The following is a 27,315-nucleotide window of genomic DNA, read 5'->3' as shown; positions in this document are numbered from 1 at the left end:
TAGATTAGACTTGAAGCAAGCTGGATTGCTCAAGTTGAACTGAACGATATCTGACATGCCATTAAAATGAATTTTCTATTTTAATTTCTACCAAGAAACATCTGTTTCGCCTTGCTGACTGTTTACTTAATTGAATACGTAGTAAATTAAAATGCACTGAGATAGACATATTTATTTCCACTGCCTTAACAACGCGAAACACAAGGTACGGTAATTGACTTTGGGAGCCGTTTGACCGAGTGGTAACAGAGAAGCTCAACTTTCCAAGGTATTTCCTCGCATTTCCTGCATGTGTATAACATAATTAGAGCTATTTTGTTGACTGAATCTTTTGAAACCTTCTCATTTTGCTTTTTAAAAAAATTGAAGCTGTTTAACATTGGGAAACAAAAATGAAATGGAATTTTACCAACAACAGGCAGATACCTACTTTAGTGGACTGCGCGAGACTAAAGAATGAACGACACTTGCATGAGGGTGTGAATGGGAGCACCGGAATCTTAGTTAAACTGTTGGCGATTTCTCAGCTATCGGATAACATTTTAACTCATTTTGCAGATATTAGATCAGACCTATCAGTTATAAACACGCCATTTATCGATCGGCTGCTAACAGCTAAAATTTTGACCAATTTGCAGCTATCAGTTATACCCCATCCAGACCCACATGTATTAATTCGCTCTACAAAACACCCACCTTTGCTATATGCAGGCACATCTACAATGCATGTACAATCAGTTACGAATTAACCATGGGTCATTCTTCGGAGGGAGAACACTAATGCACGAAGCTAACAGCTGCATGAAAAGCCTGTTCAGAACCTGCCCGATCTTGCTTTCAGACCGTAACTGGCACTTGAGCTGATCATTGCAAGCATGGCCGATGAAGACAGGGGTAACTAGTCAGAAACATTGATCAGCTCTCAAACGAAGAAACTAGCTGGCTTGCGGTGGCTAAGTGAACTAAATTTTTGCGGGAAGTTAAAATGCAGTCATTATGAATTTTCGAGTGTAAATTTAGCATCATGCGATAAAAATGTAACGTTGCTAGCTTAACAACAATAAACGAAAAGGGAAGCATTTAGGTATAGGATTAGAACCAGTATAGTCTATTAGAGAATTCAGTTTTTGCTAATTCTACATAGAAAAATACAATCTTTTTAACAACTCTGAGACAGGTGCAAACGGATTTCCGTTATATGCGCAGTTTAAAGTGTTTTTCTGAAAGATAATGATGAAAAACGTCCACAGTATCTCTAATATCCGTATATCATGTACGGCATCTACGGCGCTAAGCGGTAATCAAGTTTCGTTATCTAAACAGGGTTCCACCCAAAGCTCATGATGGAAATATTCTTCAACATTCTGTCCGGGATAATGATTATGGTGAGTTTGTTGTCACTTTTAATAATCATAATGGCAAGTCGCAACATGAGCGATGGAACTAGCAAATCAACGAGATTAAATTTTCTCCGCTCAGTTAACAATTATTCCGTGAGCCATCGTTGGATACGTGAGGTGTGTAGAAGAGGCGCGCAGCACCGAGTGTGTTATAATCATCTTGTATCATGGCCAGCAAGGGTGAATGGATTAATATAATTGCGTTATCAAATTCTTCAATCGATTGGATGATGTGGACAATTCAGTGAGATCAAAATAACAAATGACAGGAAAAGGCGGCAAGCATTGTTGCCCAGCGTTCACTCTTTCAGATGAATTACTGAAGAATGTCAGGAAAGCGAGCGAGAGAGTGTCTTATCCTGAAATATTCATTGCACGTCGTCTGTATTGTATGCTGGAAAATTGTACAAACGACTCGAGAAGGGGTTGCGGGATGATCGGAAGTAAAAACGTTGCTGAAATTTAAACAATTTAAGACGAAATCCGATAGAAAATCGAGTAAGTTCAGTTTTTTGGACAAAAACCTTGTATCAGGATAATTTTAGGTATTTTACAGTCCTTTTTACATTTTCTTAAAGCTAAAGATATAAATAGTTGCCTGAAAGAATACCGAAAACAATCTCTTATGGGAACTCGAGAATATTTCATTTCACCAGTACTTTCAGGTATTTCATATGAACTTAAACATTTGTTTTCGACATTAAGTGATGTTAGAAATGGTTTATTTTAAGAAGATGTTTAAAACAGTTGCACAGAAGTTTGCGAAACGATGTAAATAATCACGGTACAAAGTTTTTGTCCACTTGTCCCTCGTCTTTCTGAATCATTTTCGTATTCAGATGATATTCTTTACATACATACTTTATTGGCTCGTCCCCAGGGGGCTTTTCAGAGTCAATGTTACATTACAAAATTTAAAAAACGCAGAAGGCCAAACTCATGACCATGATAACGTAAAAAGAAAACAAATGTTGAATAAAAATGAAATAAAACTGTCATTAAGAAGCTTTCGCCTGAGTAGGCGCTTAAAATCCATTACGGATGGACTAAGTTTGAGTGCAGGCTGCAACTCATTCCACAGAGAGGTCGCTCTATATTAAAAAGTCCTTTGACCGCTAGCAGTGAGGAAGAGTATACCGTCTTGGCCATTTCCGTAGATTTCTACATATTTTCTGCGTCAACACCGGCCAAAACTACCTACATTTTCCGTATTTCGTAGTCGGAAATGCGATCGAACGGAAAAACCTTTGTAGCTAATGTGACCGCGTTCATCCTTACGGGATGAACACTTTTAGGTTTCTGTTGACTTTCACCAAGGGATTATCAAGGTAAGAGAGTGAATCCGCCATGTAGGTCTTATACCCATGGTACCCAGTTCATTCGCGGATGTTATTCACGCGTTGCGTGGATGTTTTCGTGAAGGATCTCTTTATGTTTCAATTCGTTTCGTTTGAAAGCGAAGAAAACCCTCCAACTCTGGGGGAATGTCTTCTTTGATATTTTAATTACAAGCAAAGGAGCTTCGGCTCTCGCTATGTTTTAATACATTTCGAAACTTTTTAAAATAGGAGTTTAAATAAGAGACAGATGTCCCCTGCACAAACAATAACAACTGAATGAACGTCAGAGAAATGAATAAAAACACTAGTGCAAAGCAAACAAACGTCAAACGCGCTAGGCAACCGAACAAACAGATGGTCGAAAATGCAGACAGACGCTCGCCGCCCAAGGAGCAAGATGCAGTTTAAGCAACAACGGCAACAACGCCAAAGACACAACGTCGATTAAATAACGACTTTATATTCAACCTACGAATTTCGCGAGAATTTAGATTCATTATATTCAATTTGTCCATCACTGTCAGAAACATCCCAAACAGCTAGAATATGCAAGACAGCGTCAGAATTCGAAAAGAAATTTAAAAAATTGGCCGTCGTAGTTCACGTTCTCTCGAATATTCAGAATGTGACTATTTCACGCTGCAAACGAAAGCCCGGCCGAACAAGAAGACGGCTGAGAGTCCAGAAAAGATCTCTGCTGCGAAACGTCTTTTGAAAATCAAAACACAGTAAAATGACTTTTCAACACATTTCCCGCCATTTCGTCCCAGGTAGTTTCGAGAAAGTCGCTTGGGCTGTCCACGCATCGTGCGAGTAACATACTCGGAAGAACTGGGTACCATGTCTAAAAATAACTTAAGAGGGATTACCTTGGGTATAAGGCCTTTATGGGGGATTCATTCTCTTACGTTGATGATCTCTTGCTTTCACCGATGTTCATTTTTATAATCTTTATCATATTTATTAGAGTTACAACTATGCTCAAGTGTCAGGAGAATCACTTATAGGTAAGTAAATGATATATATACAGACTGAAAGTCAATATTGCATCAGTCTACAGAGTTGAGCCGAAAGCGATAGCTTGGCTATCAAGCTCTAATGCACAGAGAAAATTTTAAAAAAGGCAAGTCGCATATTAGGACTGATTCTAACGTGAAATCTTTAAAACCAATCACCAATGCCGAATATTCACAATTCCAGAAACACTATCTCAGTTGTGATTTGATTAAGGGCTATGCCCTTACCAAGAAGTGGATTATGATTTATTTTCAGGGGGCAAATACAGAGGACACTGGAAATTAGATGGTTCTGATCCAGATATAAGGTGAGTTTATTATGCTAATTTATAATTCCAGGACGCCTGGTGACATGATGCAATGTAGTACATTACGTCTTTAGAGAGGATCCATCATTGGTCTTGGTGATTATTAGGACACTGGTCGCCTTTTCTTGGCGGCTTATTTGGCTGCTCTGTTTATTCAGAACAGTTATTTGACCAGACGTAGACAAACGCATAGGCATAAAATGGCTTGTTCACAAGTAGCGAGTTAATGTACTTTCAGCTAGAATGCAATGTGCAAAATGCGCAAAAACGGCTTAAAAATGACAAACGGTTTGAAAATGACAGACATTTGTGACACAAAAAGTCAAAAAGTGGACCAAATGGCTAACTGAGTTTACAGATTTTCAAAATTTCCGGGGGAGGGTGGCCCGGACCCCTTACGAGGATGAGCATCTGGCTCGTCCCCCCACCCCCCTGCCCCCCTCACTTACAAACTCCTTCGTGCCTGATAAAATAATTTGCTGCGATATTGACCCTTCGTGCTCAATAATTATACGTGCCTCGAAACCGTTGGTGTGTTGCCGGGACCTCCATCTTGAGTGTTGTAGCTTAGAGCTCTAAAGGTGATTTTGTTAATCTGCTGATGGCATTGGATTGAGCAAATACATTACACAGTTCACTGATATAGGACCATTTAGAACAAATCCAAACTAAACCAACCTACTGGAAGTCATAGATAGCTACAAACGTTTTACAAAGAGCCCTCGCTCAAACTCTTCTTTCCCTCTGCGGTCCTTTTCTTTCACCAAACCTTTTTTCCTCCGCCTGTCAGTATGGACTGCCTGGGCACTAGGTTAAGGAGATCTGGGCACCAGATATCTTACAGACAACCTGAGGGAGATTTGGGGATGAGACTTAGTGATTGATAACCTTCGTGCTAGTTTTATCTTCCGTCAATCTGGGAAAGGAAGGCCTGATTACAGATTTAACACAAGAAAGCACTCATTATTGCTTGTGTGTTTTTGTTTTTTGCAGATACAATGCTTCTGTAAAATTTACAGAGGGCCGGTGTCCTGGCAGCAAGGCGATGGTTTTCGACAAAGTGATGTCACGTCTTATGGCACCAGGTGTTACGGTACCCAACGTAAACATCGGGGACTGTGATTACACAATTGCGTTTTGGATAAGATCATATCGGTATGCTGAGATATTTGGCTCGTCAAGAAGTGGGAAACGTCTTGCTTTATATATACGTGGAATGTATGCATACTTCCATGAGGAAGACATCCTGATTGATACGAGATATACGAGATATTTTTTTCGACCTCGATATGTTTTTATGAATAATTGGACTCATATTGCATTAACTTGTGCGCCATATAACGGGGTCAAAATGTTCTTCAATGGTGAACTAGCGAAATTTTTCATTACATCTACCTTTTTCGGAGCCAAAACACTTCCTAAAGAGACGTTCGTTATTGACTACTCTCATAGTCCAGGGATAATGGATTTTCTCATCCTTGGATTCGCTTTGCCTCGAGAGGAGATTTATGATTTATTCAGAGGTTAGCAATTTGTTTATTTTATGAAAAGATTGAATACCTTATTCCATGAAATCAGTTTTCACGTGCAAAGGACTCACATTATGTGAATAATCAAGAAAAAGTGAATTAATTACCACTGAAATGTTTAAAAAAATCATATGTTTCACTATTCTAAGGCAATGTCTTGGTCCCCCTCGTCATAACTGCTTTCTGTCAACACTTCAGGCAGCACTGACTTCCTTTGTACAATCCTCAAACTGTCCATTTACTGGCTCCTTGTAATGCTGTTCCACTAGCAGCGTAAACCTTTCAATGGCTTTCATGAACTGCTTGTGGACATGCATTGTGAGAACTGCTTTGCTGTTGCTGTTATATATAGTCCCGCCGTATAGACATACAGTCGTGACAGTTTCGCCCTGACATATAGTCCCGCAGTTGCGTTTTTGTCAATTTTGGCGTTATTGCATCTTTGATAAAGTCGGTTTACTAAATTCAAGGACATGTTAAAGTAACGTTGCCAAAGAAATAAATTGTGTGTTACTCAAAAACACGAAGTCAAAATACAAAGCTTTTACAAAGTGATTCAAAATACAACGTTTTCACAAAAGCACGGAATTTAAGTACGGTGTCGCGAAATGAGCGCACCTCAGAATCGCGAAATAAACGTGTCGCGAAAATTTCGCGTAATAAGATAGTCGCATAAGCGCTAAGAAGGTGTGGGAATAAGTGATTGATAAAGAAAAGAAGCAAGAAGAGGAGGAAGAAAAGAAGGAAAGAACTAACCAGAGAGAAAGAAAGAGCAAGATAAAAGAATAAAGATAGTGTGTGGGCAGGCTCCCAGCGAGGGCGAAAAAAATCGGAGGGCGAAGTGAGCTGACAAGCGCGAAAAACACTTGGCGAGAGAAGTGAGCTGAGCGTCGTTTTTAACTCGGACAATGACCCAGTCATTAATCCGAGATGTAGGCATGGATGCAACATGGCACTCCTTCCTTCCTTCCTTCCTTCCGTGCTTCCGTGCTTCCGTCCTTGCCTCCATTGCCTGATTTCAAGCCGAAAAGGACTAGGTACGAGTCTGTAAATTATGGGATAAGCAACTATTGATCCACATAGTCAGAAAGAGCACACCGAGATTCACAAAATCCCCGAGTTTGGTGTTAATCAGGCTAGTTTTGACTGATATACAGCCATTTAAAAACGTCAAAATTAACAAAGAAATGTTTGGTCATCCGGACACAGCGTCCGGATGACCATACATTTCTTTGTAAATTTTGACGTTTTCAAATGGCTGTATTTTGCTTAGTATTGGGTCTATTTACACCAAACTTGGGGATTTTGTAAAGCTTGGTCTGCACTTTATGACTATGTGGATCAATAGTTTCTAATCCCATAATTTAAAGACTCGTACCTAGTCCTTTTCGGCTTGAAATCAGGCTATTTCTGTTAACTTTTTCTACATCCACTGACCAGTATATAGAGCGTTGGCAGTCGCTTGCACCCAAGTCGGAAAAGATTTATTCACCAAGTGATTTGTTTCTGTGGCAGTGCTTCTTATTCGTGGATCGTTTCTGCACGGTCGACAGCGTATGTTTTTTAGCTTGAAGTTCTCACTGTTAAACCAATTCAATGTTGTGCAATGGAAGTAGTACTGTACCTGTATGACTGACCTGAACGTAACACCAGGACACAAGTCGCATTTAAGCTTATATACGATTGTAAGGGAAAGACTTCAAAGTTCATCCTCCTCGATTCGATTGTAGGGGAAATTTTTCATCGTTTTTCCTTCGCAATCCTATCTGACACTAGTGATAACTTGGGGCTCGAATAAGGCTAGCAAATTTGGAGTTCGAAATCGATCGATGTGCTGGACGACTCGAATGATTAAAAGCTCCAGATGATTTTTCATCGGAAAGCAAACGCTGTGTTTTGGTAGATATTTTTCTTATAACATTTTTTTGAGCATCGGAAAGGCAAACACTGTGTTTCGGTGAATGTTTTTTTGATATATATTTATATATAAACATATCCGTTAATTAGAAAAAAAGGAAACAAGACAATAAATGTTGTGCCTTGTAGGCTTTGACTTCTTAACCTCTCGAGTTTCGAGCGACCATCTACTCTACTGCGCCACATCCACATCTAAAGAAAATGGGGGAAACACATTCACTATACTGGTTTCTACAGAAACGCTGGGTTGTCAGAACAGCAGGCTTAAGTAAAAAGCGTCGCGCGAAAATCGTACGAGTCGATCGATGGCTGGTTCCAGCTTGTCCTTCAAATAAGTCGTTGCTGAGCTCGTTAAAGTGGAGGTGAATTTTTGCTTTTTTTTTGGAAATGTGTCCCATTGGTGCATTCGAAGATCTGTTTAGATGTTTGACAATGGCGTCATTCGTCACGAACTCAGTGGAGCTGGAATAGCAGGAGACTGTACAACTCGCTGAAATATCTAACGACTACGTTTGGACATAACCTATAAATGGACTCGCGTTATTTAATTATTACAAAACTCCATTCTCAGCCTTTCGATCATAAATCATTATCCGAGCTCAGAAACTCACAGCCACTTTTATTTTCTCGTCTTATAACCCAATCGGGAGCCTACATTTCACAAGCTAAATAAAGATAGCCCAACCGACTGACCGACTGACCGACTTACCGATTTTAACTTGCACCAACACTAGATGCCTGTGAATTGTTACAAATTAGAAATAACGCTCTACGTATTCCCTTCAGCTCATCTGAGAGGTAAAAACTCATATATACTCCATAACCGCTTTGTAATTGTAGTGAATTACTGAAGTCACGGTTTCAATAAACGCCTTTCCATTATTGTAGATTTCCGGTTATTGACAAACCAAGCAAAGGAAGTGAAGGGACGCACAGTTACCGTCAGGTGGGAGCAGCAAGGATCGTGTTCTGCTGTCAATTACACTGTTTATTACAGAGAAGTGAAGCCAGGAAATAATGCATGCGTATGGAAGGTAGTTAATGTGTCGCGATTTGCAGACCACTATAACCTTGAATTGGAATGCTTCAAGGAATATGACGTAGCAGTTACTGGATGGGGAGCCAGAACACTCAAACCATGGAGAGTCAAAACTGGACAAGGTAAGAAGGGATGATATTGACAATGAAGTATTCAAACAGTTCAAGCAGGAGTGGAAAGAGAAACTTACCTGAGCTTATTGAAGCTTTGGTTTTCCGGCTTGTCGAAATACTTGTTGTAAAAAAACTGAATCCAAGTCAAATATAATACAACAGGAGACGAACTGGAAAAGAGAAGTTATGTGGACCATAGCTAAAAACGTTTCAAGAAACAAATTATGTCTGCTCTTTTCTTTAAAAATGCTCGTAATTATAGAAGAAAAACCTATCTATTTAAGGTGGCTGGCAATAGTTTCCAGTGTTGCACACAAACTTTAATCACGCGAAAACAACTACAAAACTACGTTAACAAAACGTTTCTCCTCGACTGTCGCTTCTTACTATCTTGTTTTTCCTCGTGGGATCCTTTTACTTAATCCCATAATAATCACTTGGGCTAGTTCCAGTTACTCTCGTCTTTCTAGTTAGTCCCAGTTACTCTCGTCCTGCTTGCTAGACACTCCCCTCCGCGAAAAAAATGTCGTCCCGACATTACAGAAGGTATACAAAAATAAAATACGACAAGTCATTCTGGTCATAACTTGAGGGAGTGTTAGTGTCCCGATTTCAAACTGCATACAGCTCCATCATCCGTAGTGTTTGTTGAGTTTCCGTCTTACAGATAATAGAAAAACTGGTAAGAATTCAACACAGTTCTGCTCGCCTATGGTTAATACGCGGAGCGGTGAGATGCGACTATAACAGTGTTCAGTGCTGGTGTATCCATACGGTTGTGTGATATACTGCAACTGCGGAATACACGGGATGTGTGAGGTGTAGTAAGGTGTAAGGCAATTGCCGATGACCTTGTAGGGAAATATAACTGGAGGTCCTTGAATTGAAGTTACTACTGGCTGTAAACGTTGATACTCAGGCTCTCCCATTTGACTATAGGTCAAAGTCACTGGAGGCCGTCTCTCCCTTCGGGGTCGCGTAGCTGCTCCTGGGTGGTCCTCTGAATCTGATGTGTCACTTACTGCGTGGTCGACGTCAGGTGAATCTTGGTCACCTGAATTTAGTGCTGGTGGGCCTCTGGTATCTGCGTGGGGGTCAGGTTGCTCGCTGAAGTGGGTATCTGACCCATCGGTATAGCCTTCACTATTGGATTGATCTTGTGAATGCAAAACCGGGATGTTTAATATTACTTCCTCGGGGGGGGGGGGGGGGGGGCATGTCGTGGGGGGCTGGGTGGCACGGTGTGTTCACTCGGTATTCATCATCAGAACTCTCCCCAGTGTCTTCAGGTTGAGGTGTCAATTGAGATTTCAATTGCGTGCTTCTGGGCAACTTTCGCGGGCAATTTGGAAGAGGTAGAGCATCACACGGAAGAAGCAAGTTACGGTGCAGTACTCGCTGTTTTCCACGGTTATGTTCCGGCTTTACTCTATAGACTGGACTATCAGATATGTGTTCATCAACTATGTATGTCTGCTCTTCCCAGTATGAACGAAGCTTTCTGGGTCCTCCTCCGACCGCAGCCGAAGCCTTTTTGTCATAATACGCTCTACTTCTGGCTGATGATTTCATAGTATTCCTTGAGGCAATGTCATAGGCCTGTTTCATACCCGCTTGCCATGTCCTCACATAGTCCTGGTAGTCACCTTGTTGAGGGCTATTATCCAGATCGAACAGCAAATCGATCGGTAATCGCGGGGAACGGCCAAACATCAAATAAAAGGGAGAAAATCCAGTGGTTTCATGTCTTGTGCAGTTGTAAGCATGGATGAGCTTGTTTAAGGAGTCTTTCCAGTTCGCTTTCTTTTCCTCTGGGAGGGTCCTTAGCATCGAGAGTAAGGTGCAGTTCATGCGTTCAACCTGACCGTTACCCTGGGGATGGTATGGAGTGGTTCGCGAACTAGAAACTCCACTGAGACGTTCGAGGTTGTGGAACAATTTGTTGTCGAACTCACCACCTTGGTCATGATGTATTCGGGCTGGGCAACCGAACCTCGGAATAAACTCATTGTAGATCTTCTCAGCAGCCGTACGGGCCGTCTTGTTACGTGTTGCATAGGCTTGAGCATATTTGGTAAAGGTATCAACAATCAGTAGCACGTATTCATATCCGCCTTTGCTCTTGTCCAAATGAAGGAAATCTATGGAAATCACTTCAAACGGTGCTGAGGTCATCAGGTGCTGCATTGGCGCTTTCGTGGGTGTGTTTGGTTTCTTTTGTTTGATACATCTGCATTGTTGTGTCACAAAATACTCTATGTCACGGTGCATATGCGGCCAGCAGAAGTAGGACCTCGTCAGTTCTGCAACTCTCTCCACACCTAGGTGTCCCATTTCGGTGTGCAGTTCATTGAGTACCAATGGAATAAAGGTGTGTAGCAGGACTAACTGGATTTTAGAAATTGTTCTTCGTCTCAAGATACCCTGTTCATCAACTTCCAGTTTCTTCTATTCTCTCATAAGGTTGGCAACGCCTTGGGGTGCATTCTTCAACTGGCCTCTACCCGGTTTGATACCATGTGTTTTGTAGTAGGTTGCATGACGTATTGCATTATCCGAGTGCTGTGCTTCTTTGATCTCCCTAAGGCTAAAGGGTTTCAGATTCAGATCCTTTAATGTGGTTTCATGGGTCGTCGTGTCAGCGCAAATAGCAGTTGTCCATGGGATGGTACCCCTTGCCTGTTCCCTAACTGCTTCCAGGGTTGCTTCAAGGACATCTTTGGGAACTTCTTCGGTGCACTCTCGCGCATATTGATCGATTTCTAATGGCATTCTTGACAGAATGTCTGCATCAACACTGGATTTGTCCGGCCGATACTTGATTTTGAAGTTGTAATCTTCTAACTCAGCTACCCACCGGTGTCCCGTGGCATTCAGCTTTGCGGATGACATCACATATGTTAGTGGGTTATTGTCAGTGAAGACGACAAAAGACGGGGCATAGAAAAGGTAACCTCTGAATTTGTCAGTGATCGCCCACTTGAAGGCCAAGAATTCTAATTTCCCGGAGTGCAAGTGGTAGTTGCGTTCCGCAGGAGTCAATGTCCTTGAACCCTATCCGACAACTCTCAGTTTGCTTTCTTGTTCCTGGTAGAGCACTGCCCCAAGTCCTTCACCTAAAGCATCTGTGTGTAGTACAAACGGTTGTTCAAAATCAGGATAAGCCATTACCCCCGGCTGCATTTAACGGTCAATTAGGAAGTTTAACCGCTCTTGGTGTTTTTCATTCCAAGCAATTTTGTAATTTGACGACAGTTGTACTTTCGAAGGTGGGGACTTAAACTTTGGGTTTTCTTGCGGTCTCTTGGCTTTGTGGGACTGGCTGCTGCAGCCTTTGGCTGACAATAAATAATAAAGGGGTGTGGCTAGTCTGGAGAAGTCCCGAATATAATTACGATAGTAGCTGATGAAACCTAGGAGTTTACGCAGTGCGCCAATGGTTTGCGGTTTAGTTTCTTTAAGGGCTGCTACTGCTGCAACATCAGCAGGGTCCATCGTGTAACCATCCGCCGAGACTATTTTACCTAAGTAACGAACGCGGGGCTTGAACAATTCGCATTTCTTTGGCTTCAGCTTTATGCCATGCTCCTGCAGACGTCTAAGCACTTTTCTCAGGTTGTGTACATGTTCACAGAATGTCCCTCTATACAGGAGGATATCATCGAGATGAGGGATGCATATTTCATCACGTAGACCATCCAGGCATTTCTCCACGTACCTCTGGTAGGCTGCTGGTGCATTTTTAAGACCAAATGGAATGCGGTTCCACCGTTATAAACCCCAAGGGGTAATGAAAGCTGTCAGGTGTCAATGCTCTTCTGCTACAAATCCCTGGTGACACGCCTTCCCCTGGTCTAACACCGAGAAGTAAGTATTTCTGCTAAGACTATTCAAGATGTCTTGGATGCGTGGGATAGGATGGCGGTCATCTTGGGTTTTGCTGTTCAGTTGTCTATAGTCAACACATAATCTAAGACTGCCATCTTTCTTACGCACGCATACCACTGGAGATGAGTATGGTGACTTCGAGTTGCTTATCCAGCCACGGTCGATCATATCCTGCAGGTGTGATTTCACCTCACCGTATAAGGGATTTGGAATTAAGTTGTATGTTTTTTTTGACTGGGTAATTATCCACTAGATTGATTTCCAATTCCAAGTCTTCAACGCATCCAGTGTCATCATCATCCATAGCAAAGGCTCCAGACTCTTCTCTTCCCTGACAACCTCCTGTTGACCACACGACAAATGACTCAAATCTACTGGGGGAGTCCACTGCATGTTACCTTACTCAGGCTTACTGGGTTCTGCCTCATAATTGACCGGCTCATTCCTAGCCCCTTCACCTTCCACCAAGCTTTCCTCAGTCTCAACTGGTAATGGCGTAACGGATTGCACTAACTGTATAGTGCCAAGTTCTGTTCGCTTTCGTAGAGTCATCTCTTGTTCAGTGTTGTTGGATACTTGGACATATATATGACTCGAAGAACCTGCTTTAATCCGATGTAGACAGCCCTTGACTTCCAACCCACCAGACCATGCCCCTTCCTCTTTGGGTTCAAACACAACAGGCAAATCTTCCTCCAGTGGCCCAAAATGTACTTGGCACTTGACTTCTACAGTCCCCCCTGCTGCAATATGTATGTCTCGCTTGCCAGCTCTGAGTACTGCAGTATCAGGTTCACTGTCCAGGGATTGGATGAGGTTAACCAGCATTCTTGCTTCCCTTCCTTTCAGAGATGGGAGTGAATCATTTACCATTTGGGGTAATACGTCGCTTGCGTTGGAGTCACTACTCCTCTTTATGACCTCTTCAATGACATTGAAACCAATAATGAGATGTTCCTGGTTATCTTGACTTCCTATTAGTATGGGTACTGTTAATGGCTCTGAGGACCCATCCTCCCCAGTCAACCGGAACTCGAAACTATGCATTTACTTCCAACCAATTTAGTGAGTTTTGAGGGTTGTCTTGGAGTTAGGTGTGATGGGAATGACGTTTTCAGTGCCTCGCTGCCTGTCATGGGCTCCCTTTCCCTCCGTTCAACCTCACTAATGGCCTGGCATAGTTTCCTATGTTCATTCCAATGTTCCCTCTGACGAAACTTGAATAGTAATAACTGGTATGGTATTGTGAGCAGCGCAAGTATTGATGTACCCAGTTCTCCCCCTTTCCACAGTTTACAGATTGTTGGGACTGTATGTGGGTCTGAGGGGTTGCTCCCTGTCCCGTGGGGGCAACCCTAGCCTGTTTCCCGGGAAGTTTGCTGAATTGAAGCTCCCCCGACTCGGCCTCAGGCATTGGTATCTAAAGTGACCAACACCACCACAATTGAAACAATGGTTACAACGAGCACCTCTCCCTTGTCTTTCACAATTCCAGCACCCCCTAGGAGGTACCCTTCCTTGCTCCACAGGGTTGTACTGTAGGTGGGGGCTTGTACTACTTCGTTTTTCTATACCCTTCTGGATAGCTGCCAGTTCTGCTTTCAACTCCCTAACTTCAGTAAGCAGGTTGACTTTTGGTGGCTTCTCTGGGGTTTTGTCCTCAACGGGTGTACGATTTTCATTAGGGGTAGTCACTTGAGCTACCAGCTGGGCAGGGTTTCGGCTTGTGGACTGATCATGGCGAAAACTGAGTTCCCGCATTCTTTCTGTTTCATTACTAACTGCTGCATTCAATTTCTCAAAGAGCTCTTCATCTTCTGCTTGGGTGTTTTGCAGACAGGGTTTTATTTTCATTTTAATACTGTCATTTCGTAACCCAGTTAATAATGAATGCAGAAACATGCATTGTACCAGCTTTGGGTCATACTTTAAATCAGATCCTGTCTCTTGCGATGCAAAAAGTACTTTCTGTTTTAAATCAAGGAGGCGAACCAGGAAGTCCTGAAGTGTTTCCCCAGCTTTCTGTACTGCCGAACTGAGCAGCTGATACACTTCCGTAGCCCCTTTCTCCTGATAATGTGACCTGAGTACTTTGCGTAATCTGGCAAGTTCTAAATCGAGCTTACCTTCCAAGTAGCTCCTCAATCTCAGGCCTGGGTTGATTGCTCGGATAACGGCCTCGATAATTTCCTCTTCCTTGTAGCCTCGCTTTAAGCCGGCGTCAATTTGGTGGGCCAGGCTGGTGAAGCTCAAGCGATCCTTTTGACGCGAATCTCCAATCTGCCCTGATATTTTGAACTCCTTTCTGAACGGTGCGATCGCTGGGCTTTCCATAGGTGTCGGTATTTTCGCACTTGGTTCAACGGCTGGTTTCTTCTCCTCGTGTTCGAGTTTTACTACACCACTCTCTTCCTCGGTCTTCGCGACGACTGGTTTCTTCTCCTCCTTCTCTTTAATTGCCGCTCTGAGATTCTTTAATGCCTCAATTCCAATTTCCTCGGCATCTAAATATTTCGTTACGAGTTGTATCAAAGTCAAGCGCCCCTTATCCGTCTCTTCACTTCGACGTGCAGCCCTGCACATAATTCGCGGAGGCTTGCTTCGCCAAGTCGGCAAATAGCAGTTCTCACATCTATCTGCAACTCTTCGACGTCGTTCGACATTTCGACGGCCTTTTCTGTCACGTCGGGGTCACCAAATGTTGCACACTACTTTAATTACGCGAAAACAACTACTAAACTACGTTAACAAAACGTTTCTCCTCGACTGTCGTTTCTTACTATCTTGTTTTTCCCCGTGGGATCCTTTTACTTAATCCCAAAATAATCACCTGGGCTAGTCCCAGTTACTCTCGTCTTTTTAGTTAGTCCCAGTTACTCTCGTCCTGCTTGCTACACCAGCACTTTCCAGCAGTCATAAGTACTTTGACGCCGGGTCAGTACTAAAACTCTGTATCAACTGATGTTACAATATCAGTATCAGACAAATGCCCAATCATTGGTCGACAGTTGTGGTCATCTTCATGTCATAATAGGTTGCCATGACAACGATACAACCGGTTAAAAACATCCTTAATTTTAACTTTTAGTGCTTGTAATTCAAAAACGGCTCCGTGAATCCATTTATAATAATCGATTTGTGATACGCATGTTAAGATACAAATACAAGAGGCAGCTCAAACTTTAAGGTGGCTCTGAACCCTACCTACAGAATGTTTTTAAACTTTTCAAAAGGTTGTATCTCAACATGCCTATCACAATTCCTTATGCACGTAGTATGTTCTTCTCGTTTTATGTTGAGAAAAAAATTTTTTATTTCACTTTTCATTTAGATTTTCCACAGATCGTAAACTTGAAAGTAGCGGGACGCAATGTAAATATCACGTGGCTGCCTGTATCCAAGGGAGAGTGTTATGACCATTGGTACCTTATCTACCACAGAAAAGTGATTCCTGAAGTAAATAAAGGCCAATGGAATGTAGTTAACGTGTCTCAATATAACGCAACCAACTACAATCTTCAACTCCAATGCTACATGGAATATGAAATAACAGTTACTGCACAAAGTGCAAACGGAGAAACACCTCTTAACCAAAGCAAACCGAGGAAAGTCAAAACTGAGGGAGGTAAATACAACCAGAAGCAGTAGCAGGGAGTACAACTAATGTTATTAGTCTATTTTGTGAAGGACAACTAGGTGACAGCGTAATGAAGTTCTCACAAGAACTAGTTTTGTATACTCCTGTCACCTGGGCATCCTGTATTCGTAAGTCAATAATATTGAAGCCTTGCATTCCATCTTAGCCAATACGAAAATTCATTTTTTCTGAATTATCGATGACCGATAACCACTGATAATCTATTTGTATTGATTATTTTAGGTAACCTGTCTCCTCCCGTGGGTGACAACAAGACAATGGAAATAAACAGTTGCGATCTGAATTACATGTGGAGTCCTCCAATGCACACTGGATGTCCCCTTACGATGTATATAATACACTACAGAGAAATTCATTCAGACGGCAACGAAACTGATTGGCTGCAAATTTCTATCGCTCAGCTTAAAAAAACGTCCTATGTCATACCACTGAAATGCGATGTGGAGTATGAGATCGCAATGTCTGTCAAAGATGGACAAAGAGAGAGTGTCATGTCAAACTTCTGGCGCGTAAAAACCAAGTCCCCTGCGACAGGTATACCTTCCAGCAATTTTTTCTCGGGAGAGCTTTTGTATGTTCCTTCTCCATTGCTCAAATAGAAGTCTTAAATGCCCTTTGATTTACTACTTAACTAACCATAACTATCAATCCTCAAACAAAAAGGCACAATATCCTGTTTTCAAAAGTTATTGGTTATTTGAAACATGTCTGACAGAAAACAAATCTTTCACCCACGAAATAATTATAAGAGTGGGAGGGGAACAGGGGGGCGGGAGTTCGGGAGAATAGGGGGCAGGAGGCGGGAGAGGAAAGGGCGGGAAAAGGCGGAAAGCGGGAGTGGAAAGGGCGGGAAGAGGGAGTTCTAAGAAAGCGGGAATCAATTATTAAGCGCTGAAATACTTTCAACTGAAAACAAGAACCCAAAATGTTCTTTGACTAACATTTAGCTTATTTTGAGACTTCTAGACCGACCGAAAAACGAAAATTCGCTCTTCAGATGAAAAATTGAGGCCTACTTCCGGTAAAATTGGAAAGCCTTTTAAGTTGGTTACGTCATAGGTCATGAATTGCTGTCACTTAAGCTGTCAAAAGACGTCAGTAAGAGGAGGAGGGCTGAAAACAAAGGAAAACGCCTGAGGATTGCGCAGCTAAATGACTGGGATGTGTTTTGAGTCTCCTTATTTAAAGGGAACGGGAGCAAGACGGACGAGGGCGCGAGTCGGTAGATAAAGGTACGGGAAGCGGAAGAGTAGGGGACGGGAAATGAGAGGTTCTGACCCCCGTGTTTCACCCCTCCCACATAAGATGCACACGATCTATTTGTTAAGGTTACTCCAGACAAGGCTTATGTTTTCTTTTTTCTATTTTTCAAATTGTTACCATACTATTGATTGATTCTTACCACACATCATGTCAAAGTGTTTTTCAAGCAGCTTTGTAGGCATGTTGTGCAATGAATTAAGAAATCTGTCTTAAGCCAGGACACTAAGCATGTTTGACTATATGAAGAATTTCTTCACTCAGGCGGACAAACTATTGCTGTGATTGTTGGAGGTCTTGCTCTTGTTGCCATGATACTTGTGGGGATTGGTTGTCACAGGAAGAAGACACGAAAGAGAAAACTAAATGTCCTCCTTGCAAAACGGTATGGGAGTACATTTCATTTCTTTCATTTGACTTTAAAGTATTGTCGAGAAGTGGGAAAGGATTTTCTTGTTTAATAAGAAAATTCTTCAAGAAAGCAGCTTTTTTACGAAAGCAGCTGGTTTACGTGGACTAAGCTTTTACTAGATATTTCAACCCATTTAATTCATATGGTAGTAAATCAAAGTGGACCTGTCGTTGACTCATGGATATGGAAGGTACTTCTAGTCAAACACTGAAATTTGACACCTGATTTTTGATGTTTTGAAGATCGTCTTGTGTGGCCGGCTAGTGAGACGTTCGTTTTAGACAAAAATCAAACACTAATTTATCCCTAGAGAAACAGAACTGAGCACCAGAAAAGAACTGAGTGCATATTGTAAATTTTCTTTACTAACAGCCAATAATTTATTGGAACATCAGCTCAGATGACAGAGTAAAATTTTTTCCGTCGCAGAGTACGCCTGCTCGGCGTTCTGCGTTATGTCTGGAGCAGCGGGCTTATCTATGTTAAATTTTGTTACTCAGGTTAAAGTCCGACATGATTCCCTTACTGCAACGGGAAATTCCACCCGAGCGGATAACGTTCATGGAGGAACTGGGTCGAGGGGCTTTTGGTAAGGTCCACAGAGGAGCCCTGAAGGAATTACCAACAGTAGAAATATTTGACAAGCCCAGGGATCAAAGAGTGGAAATCAAAGAAGCAAAAGTAGTTGCTATCAAAACTCTACTTGGTGAGCAAAAAGATATATATGATACTGAACTAGCGGCCCGTATTGCTACATAATAAAGAATAAACCTGTACGTTAAACACTCCTCAGTGGTCAAACAAGAGGGAACCATGTGTTGTATGTTTTATTTTCCTGGACAAACTCTGGTCAGACCGATACGTTTTTTGTTTTGTTATGAGCAGATTTTTAGTCAACAGTTTAGTTAAATTTGGTGTAACCATAAAGATTATCTACTGGGCTACACTTATTTCTCGGTTATCTCAAGCAATTAGTTCATTCATTTTTTTTTTGTTTCCATGTTATTCTAGCAACAGCCACCGAAGGAGGTAAGGAGCTTTTCCTGCAAGAAATTGAGTTCATGAAGCAAATTGGCTCTCACCGGAATGTCCTTAGCATGCTCGGCTACTGGGTAAAGTCAGAACCCATCATGTTGATCCTGGAATATGTTCCACATGGCGATCTTCTTCAGTGGCTAAGAGGCAAAAGGCAACAGGTTTGAAAAAATTGGTTGTTTTAGAGAGAGAGATTAAAAACGTTGCTTTTTCAACAAATTAAAGAAAACGAGTGGCGTGCATGATTACTACAAACAAATGCTATGAATTAAATTTTAATGTACAATAAAATTTAATCTAAAATATTGCAAGGATGGTTGTCATTCTCCCAGTAGTGGTCGAAGTCAAGACATTCATAAGGGAATTTCAATAGGAGAATACAAAATGCGGATCATAACAGGCTGATTTTCTTTTTGATTGGTAAGATTGACTTACAAACACAACTTATTTACGAACAGTGTCGGAATCTAATTTATTTGTTTTGTTGTTCACTGCCATTAGAAATAAAACCTGTTTGGTTTTAAAGAATAGTAACACTCCAAGCTGTCATAGTTATCAATGCAGTTGCGGCAAAAAAGGTACGAGTGAGCAGTAGAAACTTAAAATGATCTCATCATGCGTGCCATCTCTCAATTGTAGGTGAAGTTTAAGAACAGTATCGATGGGGACATTTTTGAATATTTCACGCAAGCTACAAGTAAGGGCGAGATGGGCAGCGCCAAAACCTCAGGAGTGTCCACTGAAAATAACATGCCAAGTAGCTTTGTCACGGTGAAAGAGGTAGCGTTGACGAGAAAGACGTTAGTTTTCAAAGCTTCAGGTAAAGACGAAGATGATGAAAAGAAAGAAGAGGAATTTGAGCAGAGCTGCCATGAAGTTGTGGAGGTAATCCTGTCTACAAGAGGAGAACCTGGGACAGTAAGACAAGAACCTGCACTGGTCGGTTCTCATGATGAGAGAGCTGACGACAATTTGGGGCACAGCCATGAAGCTGAAACAAAAACAGGAGAAGAAAAGTGTGAAGATGAAAGAAAGGAAGGGAAAAAGGTGAAAGAGGAGAATGAATGCAAATATCCTGATCACAGTGAGTTTCCGTGCTCCCCCCTGCCAGTAGCTGGGCCATCCGGGATTGACAAAGACCCAGATCACACTTGTGATGTGTCTGGGTTTGAAAGCGGGATGACGCCAATTAGAAAGGAACAGGGGGAGATCAGCATGACCACATCTCAGGACGATGACCACCCTGGAGACGTCGAGCAAGCTGACAACTTTTATTCCAACGATCTTCTTTGTTTTGCCTGGCAAATTGCAAACGGGATGGTAAGTACAGTGAGCGATGAGACTTGATTGAGTAAACATTTTGTAGCCGTCGAACACCTTTTGGAATTCTGATTCGCTGATTGAAAGAATCAGTTGAGATGTCACAAACTACGTTTCTGAAGAAATAAGCTTTGATCTGTTGTTCTTAGCAACCTATCTGAAAAAATCATTTGCCACTCTTGTATCACATATTCATTGTATGTATTAAGGGCGTTTGGCAAATTGTTGAAACAAAGACACTCCTACAGTTTATGTTCCAGATGAAACTGCCAGTCTGAAGTAAAACGTTTTTCTCCTGTTTTTCTTTCTCTGTAATTATCACGATGTCCAATTGCTGACCCTTTATGTTCTTCGATACGCTAGCGTTGGCACGAATACCTGACATAATCCGTATCACACAGATCACACTTAAACTGATAAACAGCGCATTTTATCAGTTTCAACAGCGCTGTTTATTAGTTTAAAGGTGATCTGTGTGATACAGATTATGTCGGCTATTCGTGCCGGCACTTGCACCAGTGTATCGAAGAATACAGATATTATATATATATCATAACAGGATTACTTGGCTAGCAAAGGATTTGTTCACCGTGATCTGGCAGCACGAAACATTCTTCTCGGTGAGGACAGAGTGGTGAAGATTGCCGACTTTGGTCTGCTACGCGACACTCAGGGCAATGTATATGAAATGAAACACACAAAAAAACTGCCAATCAAATGGACAGCTCCTGAGGCATTACACAACGGCATATACACTACCAAGAGTGATGTGTAAGTTAGTCTGAAGCCAACATTATCTACCAAGAGTGTCTTGCGGGCCTTTTGAGTTATACATCATTATCATACATGGCCAAATGCACGGCCACCCAAAATGACTTGAAAAATTCGTGAGAACAATTGCAAGCAATTGCAAAGTAGACATTGGACGTTTGCTTAAAAACGCTAAAACCCTCGTATAGTTCTATTTCGTAAATTCAAAATTGAGAGGAAAATATTTCATTGTTTTCAGAGCCGAGATGGAACAACGTTGACTACGGGTTTCTGCGATTCATACCAACCCTTATAGATAGAAGGAGTGGTGAATGAACAAAATTCTTATGTACCGGTTCATTATTTCATTTCAGATGGTCCTTCGGTGTTCTTCTCTGGGAGTTGACCACAATGGGTGAGAATTAATAATTAGTTAGAAATAACAATCTACTTATCCCAAGCTCATTAGAGAGAAACCGGTGAAGCTCCTCGTAAAACTCACTGAAATTGCTTAACCTCCACCACAACATAAGAAATACTGTATTTCTGTTTCTCGTTGAATACGTTCGTAACATTTGCAGACAAACTGTCTTAAGTTTCGGTCAAACGATCGCAACATTTCAACGCAACATATCGCAACATTAAAGTGAAGAATGATAATCGCAGTAAATTTTCCAATTTAAGCAATTGGAAAGAAGAAGCCTGAAAAAAATCAGGGCTTCAACGGGATTCGAACCCGTGACCTCCGCGATACCGGTGCGATGCTCTAGCAACTGAGCTATGAAGCCACACATTGGGAGCGAGGTCAATTAATCGAGTTCATATCTTCCCGTGAGGAGTGAAATGATGTGAAGTATATATGAAATAATTCATATCTGAACTGCGGTTGTAGATGAAAGTGAAGAATGGTCATCGCAGTAAATTTTCCAATTTAAGCAATTGGAAAGAAGAAGCCTGAAAAAAAAAAAAAAAAAAAAAAAATCATGGCTTTTCAGGCTTCTTCTTCTCAATTGCTTAAATTGGGAAATTTACTGCGATGATCATTCTTAACTTTCATCTACAACCGCAGTTCATGTATGAATTATTTCATGTATACTTCACATCATATCGCGACATTGTTGGCCCAGTATTGCAAGCCCCGGCCAAACGATTGCAACATTTTGACGCAGCATATCGCAACATTGTTGGGCGCAACATGTTTCGTGCGTTTGGCCAACCTGTTGCGACGTGTTGCGACATCATCTTGTTTGTTGCAAATTGGACCAGTGCGCATGCCATGACGCAACACTCTTGCACGAATCCGGCCAAACAAGTACAACATCATGCAACATCCACAAATGCTGCATGAACCATTTTCAAACTTGAACCAACAACACCCAACATGTCGCAACACATCGCAACTCGTCGCAACAGGGTGGCCAAACGCGCGCAACATGTTGGGCCCAACAGGGTTGCGATATGTTCGGTTGAAATGTTACGATCGTTTGGCAGGGGCTTTATAGTTACGTTGTTTTGTAATATCGGATAACGGCGCTCAGTTTATACTGCATTCAGCTGAGGAAAGTCACCTCTCTAACAACTAAACTCCAAACACTTACTTTCTTCCTTATTTTTTGTCAGGAGGCATTCCATATCCAGGAGTAAGCCACAAAGCGTTGTACAGACTTCTTAAGACTGGGTATCGTATGGCCAAACCAAAAAGCTGTTCCGATGAGCTGTAAGTAAATCACTGTTCCTTCTTTGACTACATGTAATTTTGCAGTTGTTCAGGAATTTATGAATATTACCTTGCACACAAACATATTTTAAATGCGTCATAATAAGGTGTCTCAGTGCCCGAGTTTGAATAATCCAATTTAGAACGTACACTGTAAAGGGATGATTACATTTAGTTTCAGAACATGTTAAACCGGTTTTTCTGTTTAATGAGACCTGTTCAAAGAAAAATCTCATGAGTCAAACAGGACGACATTTTTTTCCCCTTCAATATTAAATGCACTGATTTCGGCCTGGTGATCTAAACCCAAGAGGGTTTTACAACTGCGGGTTTTATTTTCGTATTCTTTCTTATTCAGGGGAGCAGGCATCGCCTAGTGGTTAGACCGCTCGCCTGCCACCAATGTATAGCCCGGGTTTGAGTCCCGGATCCGGCGTCGTAAGTGGGTTGAGTTTGTTGTTGCTTCTCATACTTGCTCCGAGGGCTTCGGGTTTTCTGGTTTTCCTCCCTCCACAAAAACCAACACTTCTAAATTCCAATTCGATCTGGTAACAGTGGACGGAGAGCCTCTCCGTGGGATTTGCCCCCGCAAATTCCTATTAACTTATTTTATGTACGTTAATTGCCATCAGATACGGCATGATGTTAGACTGCTGGAAGGAGGTGCCCGATGAACGACCAACATTTGAACAACTGATTGTACAACTGGAACAAATGATGACAACGGACACACCTTATTTTGATTTCGAGAAACTCGATGAGTCCGAGGCTTACTACAATGAGGCATTTTCTGACAGCAACAAAACGAGCGGCAGTCTTGACACAAAGTTGTAAATACAAATTGGCTAATGTAAAAAAATGCCATTAATATGTAAATTGTTAAACGTTAAGTTACAGTGTAGAAGTCAGTCCGCAAAGCCTTCACAGCGCGGTGCATGAGCAAGGTATAACATTAGCTTATTTGATTCCATTGGTTTATTATGAAACAATGACGATGACTCTTGCGGGAAATTATTGCGGTCAGTCAGGGAAGCTTGACGATAGAGGATCATAGATGTGACCCATGATTTCTCGTCAGAATTCGTTTTGTCTATTCCGACCCCTATGCTCCACTCAATTTCATTGTTTACGGTCCAGTCGAATGCGACGGAATAACTCGTGCATTTTTCCAGAATAAATCTTTCGGCCCGAGTAATAAATTCAGTGTTAACAACTAACTCGACATTTCCAGTGTAAATCTGTTAATATCTTCCCTGAAATCTGAACCTCGTCATTCTGCTCTCACAGACTGGAGTCTGAGATTGCTGAACTACGTGTGGTTCAGTAAGAAAGCGAGAAAGGTACTTTATGCTCCCGTCATAGTTTGCTCATGCGCCGAACCGTGCAACAATTCCTTTAAAGATTTACTACTCTAGGGACCGTTCATTTTTTATAAGGTAGGGGGGGCTGGTGGGATTTGGGGGGGGGGCCATGCGAAAAAAAATGGCTTTCGAGGGGGGGCCATCCCAAAAAAATAAGGGAAAAAGGGGGGGTCACGTGAAATATTTTAGTAAAACTTTAAAATGGCATAATGTTTGAATATCAAAAAAATTGCTATAGAATAAACATAGAAGGCAGGAAACCAATTTATTACAAACTTTCCTTCTGCTTTAAAAAAACGTTTGGCGACAAAAAGCATTTGTAGCTACTGAAAAGAAGTATTTAACACTGTTATTTTCGAATGCAACTTTCACTGGCACTCATCTTCATCTCCGCTGTCGTCGAGTTCTTCGTCGCCGCTTGTGTTGCTATGGGAGTCTCTTTCACCAATGCTGCAAGAAGCAGCAATGCTTTCCGTCAGAGTGTACTCTTCAGGGTACATGAAGGTGTAAACATAATCTCTGACTTCCCGCTCAAGGTTGGTGGTGATTCTGCTTCTTGCAGCATTGGTGAAATAATTCCCTTCCAAGAGCTGTGCGATGTATGGCCCATCTCTTCTAAATATCGACGTGGCAACATCCTCAACTTTAAGACACTCTTCCGGGACGGCCGTTCTAGGAGGGTACACAAGGCATTGTGGAAGATCATTTCCTAGCGGGTTTCCAACACAGATTCCATAAACTCGTTGGACGTTGTTTTCAGTCCACTTCCTCTTTCTTTCATTTGACTTTCCGCAGTTTTCTTTTTTCCTTCTCCTTTTGTTGATGTGCTGTTTGAGTATGCCTTTGAATATGCTGTTATAATTGCTCCTCTTATTTTCTAGTGCTTCCATGTCCTGCGTGACCTTCGTCAACTTAGCTTCTGTACATTTGATCTGTTTTACATTAAAACTGTGGGCAAATTCTTCGCCCTGCTTTAAAGCAAGCCCATTGGACTGAAAGAGTGTGGAATCGTGTTCCTTTACATCTTTCAATATGACATTCAACTTTTCCAACATTGCTCTGTGCTCTTTGATGGAGAAGTTCAGTTTTCTTCCATAACTGGGCTTCAACTGGTACCCTTGCATGGAAAACTCACTCGCCCTTTCTGAACAGCCATCCGCACCTAGAAAAATTGCTTCTTTTGCTTGTAAGATGTCAAACTGCCTGGATCGTTCAGCTGTAAACCTTTTCTTAAACGACTCGTCGCTTTCGCCATTATTGCGCATTTTGGAATGAGCCTCTTTCATGATGCTCATGTAGTAATGCGCTCTTTCCCCGATTGGATTAACAATATAAAGAAGAAAGAGCATGGAAGTGGCAGGCTGGTTTTATCTGACCCAGAGAGCGTTGCTCTATTTGCAGATAAGTTTATTGTCAAATCGAAGTTTGTGGTGGATTATCTTCAGCATCTTGAAGTGCTGGAATTTAAAAGGAAAAAGAGAGCAGAAGAAAAGGCAAAGTTAAGTAGGGAGGAGGATTATCCTTGGACTGAGTTGTGCGAAGATCTAACCAAGCTTAAAAAGCTACGTGTTCCAGAACTAAACAAGTACTCAAACCACCACGGGCTGAAGCAGCATTTGAAAAGCAGCAAGAGTGAGAAAGTAAAGGCAATTGTAAGACATTCATGCTTGCAGCAGAAGAGTCCTCTCAGAGCTGGCCAACCAACACTGAGAAATGCCAAGACATTGACACAAAATGACAACAGGGCAAGTGCTGACAGCAGTGAAACGGATGAAAGTGACAATGATGAGTATGACAGTGATGCCATTGACTCTGGGGGAGAAGATGACTCAAGTGACGTCATTCTTGCATTCATCAATTCAGATGAGGAAGATGCCAATGAGAGGCCAAATGCCACACGCTCAGGGCGAGCCATAACTAGGAGATCCGAAATTGACTTCTCTTTCTTTTGATTTGTTTTTTAAACAACAGCTCTCTGTCGTATAGAGATTGTAAATATTGTCTTCATAGTGAGCACAATAACGTGAAGTAGGGGGATAATAGAGAAATATTAAAAAAGTTGAAATCTAAATATTGTTTGTTCAATTTTTTTTTTTGGGGGGGGGGGTCATCCCAAAAAATGACCGCTATAAGGGGGGGCCATGTGAAAAAAATTGGTCAGCTGAGGGGGGTCATGCGATTTTTAAATGGTGCTTCCCAAATCCCACCAGCCCCCCCTCCCTCATAAAAAATGAACGGTCCCCTAAACGAAATAGTTGTAAGCTGAAGACAGGCAACAGGTAAGAAACAATTCTCCCTCGCATCATGGTAGTTATTTGATAGTTTCGCATGTCAAGTCTATTTCGTTTGAGAAATAGCACTTTTTGCTCATTTAATTAATCCCATAAATTTTATAAACGGTATTTGATTTGATTGATTAAGCCATCTGCGTGTCAGATTAAACATGCAACGAAGAATATTACAAATACTTTGTAGAAGACGTAAGACATTGTCTGGAAAAGGTTTAGGAACGCTGTTGATAAAAAGGTTGTTTTAACTGGGTAAAGTTTTTACAGGTGGCTACCATCTGAAAGAGGGTTATCGTTATGCATTGTACCACATGATATGTTACATGTGAACGAAACTGAAAAGGAATATCTTAGCTTCACCTTTGCATTATTGAGAAAAACAACGGAAAAAGCTTGGTTAATGTAAAAATCGCCATTAATATGTAAATTGTTAAACGTTAAGATGCAAGTGCAGAAGTCAGTCCACAAAGCCTTCATTAACAAGATGCTTTCGCAGCTCGGCGCATGAGCAAGGTATGACGTTAGCCTATTTGATTCCATTGTTTTTATTATGAAAAATGACGACGACTCTTGAGGGAAATTGTCGCGGTCAGTCAGGAAAGATTGACGATTGAGGATCATAGAAATTATATTTCTCGTCATAATTCGTTTTGTGTATTTCGACATCTACGCTCCACTCAGTTACATAATTTATGGTCCAGTCGGATGTGACGGAATTACTCGTGCATTTGTCCAGATAAATCTTTCGGCCTGAGTAATAAATTCAATGTTAATAACTAATAATTATCCGACCTTTCCTGTGTAAATCCGTTACTATCTTTCGGAAAATCTGGACCTCGTCACTCTGCTCTCACAGAATGGAGTCTGAGATTGCTTAACTACGTGTGGTTCAGTAAGAAAGCGAGAAAGGTACTTTATGCTCCCGTCATAGTTTGCTCATGCGCCGAACCGTGCAACAATTCCT

The 27,315-nt window shown here is 41.6% G+C and overlaps 1 protein-coding gene across 1 annotated transcript; it reads left to right on the top strand.

Moving 5' to 3' along the window:
- The first annotated feature begins 208 nt into the window (after positions 1–208).
- Positions 209–24,133, top strand: LOC110058798 (uncharacterized). The gene is made up of 16 exons (XM_020765456.2): positions 209–268; positions 1,324–1,385; positions 3,708–3,747; positions 4,013–4,064; positions 5,058–5,587; positions 8,399–8,671; positions 15,882–16,175; positions 16,431–16,742; positions 17,733–17,853; positions 18,381–18,586; positions 18,892–19,076; positions 19,555–20,235; positions 20,795–21,006; positions 21,360–21,400; positions 22,606–22,702; positions 23,335–24,133. Exons 2-16 carry the CDS (start codon positions 1,341–1,343, stop codon positions 23,534–23,536), a joined length of 3,291 nt encoding a protein of 1,096 aa, XP_020621115.2. The 5' UTR covers positions 209–268; positions 1,324–1,340; the 3' UTR covers positions 23,537–24,133.
- Positions 24,134–27,315: the final 3,182 nt, after the last annotated feature.

This window comes from Orbicella faveolata, unplaced genomic scaffold, assembly GCF_042242905.1.
Source record: "Orbicella faveolata isolate gen_17 unplaced genomic scaffold, um_ofav_v1 contig_26, whole genome shotgun sequence".
Lineage (NCBI taxonomy): Eukaryota > Metazoa > Cnidaria > Anthozoa > Scleractinia > Merulinidae > Orbicella > Orbicella faveolata.
This window is presented reverse-complemented; position numbering and strand designations above follow the sequence as displayed.

Bases quoted from the DNA above. Each gene is read 5' to 3' on its own strand.
- LOC110058798 (XM_020765456.2), top strand. From the start codon at position 1,341: ATGATGGAAATATTCTTCAACATTCTGTCCGGGATAATGATTATG. The intron at 1,386-3,707 runs GTGAGTTTGTTG...CATATTTATTAG, and splicing joins TGTCCGGGATAATGATTATG to AGTTACAACTATGCTCAAGT. The intron at 16,743-17,732 runs GTATACCTTCCA...TTCTTCACTCAG, and splicing joins AACCAAGTCCCCTGCGACAG to GCGGACAAACTATTGCTGTG.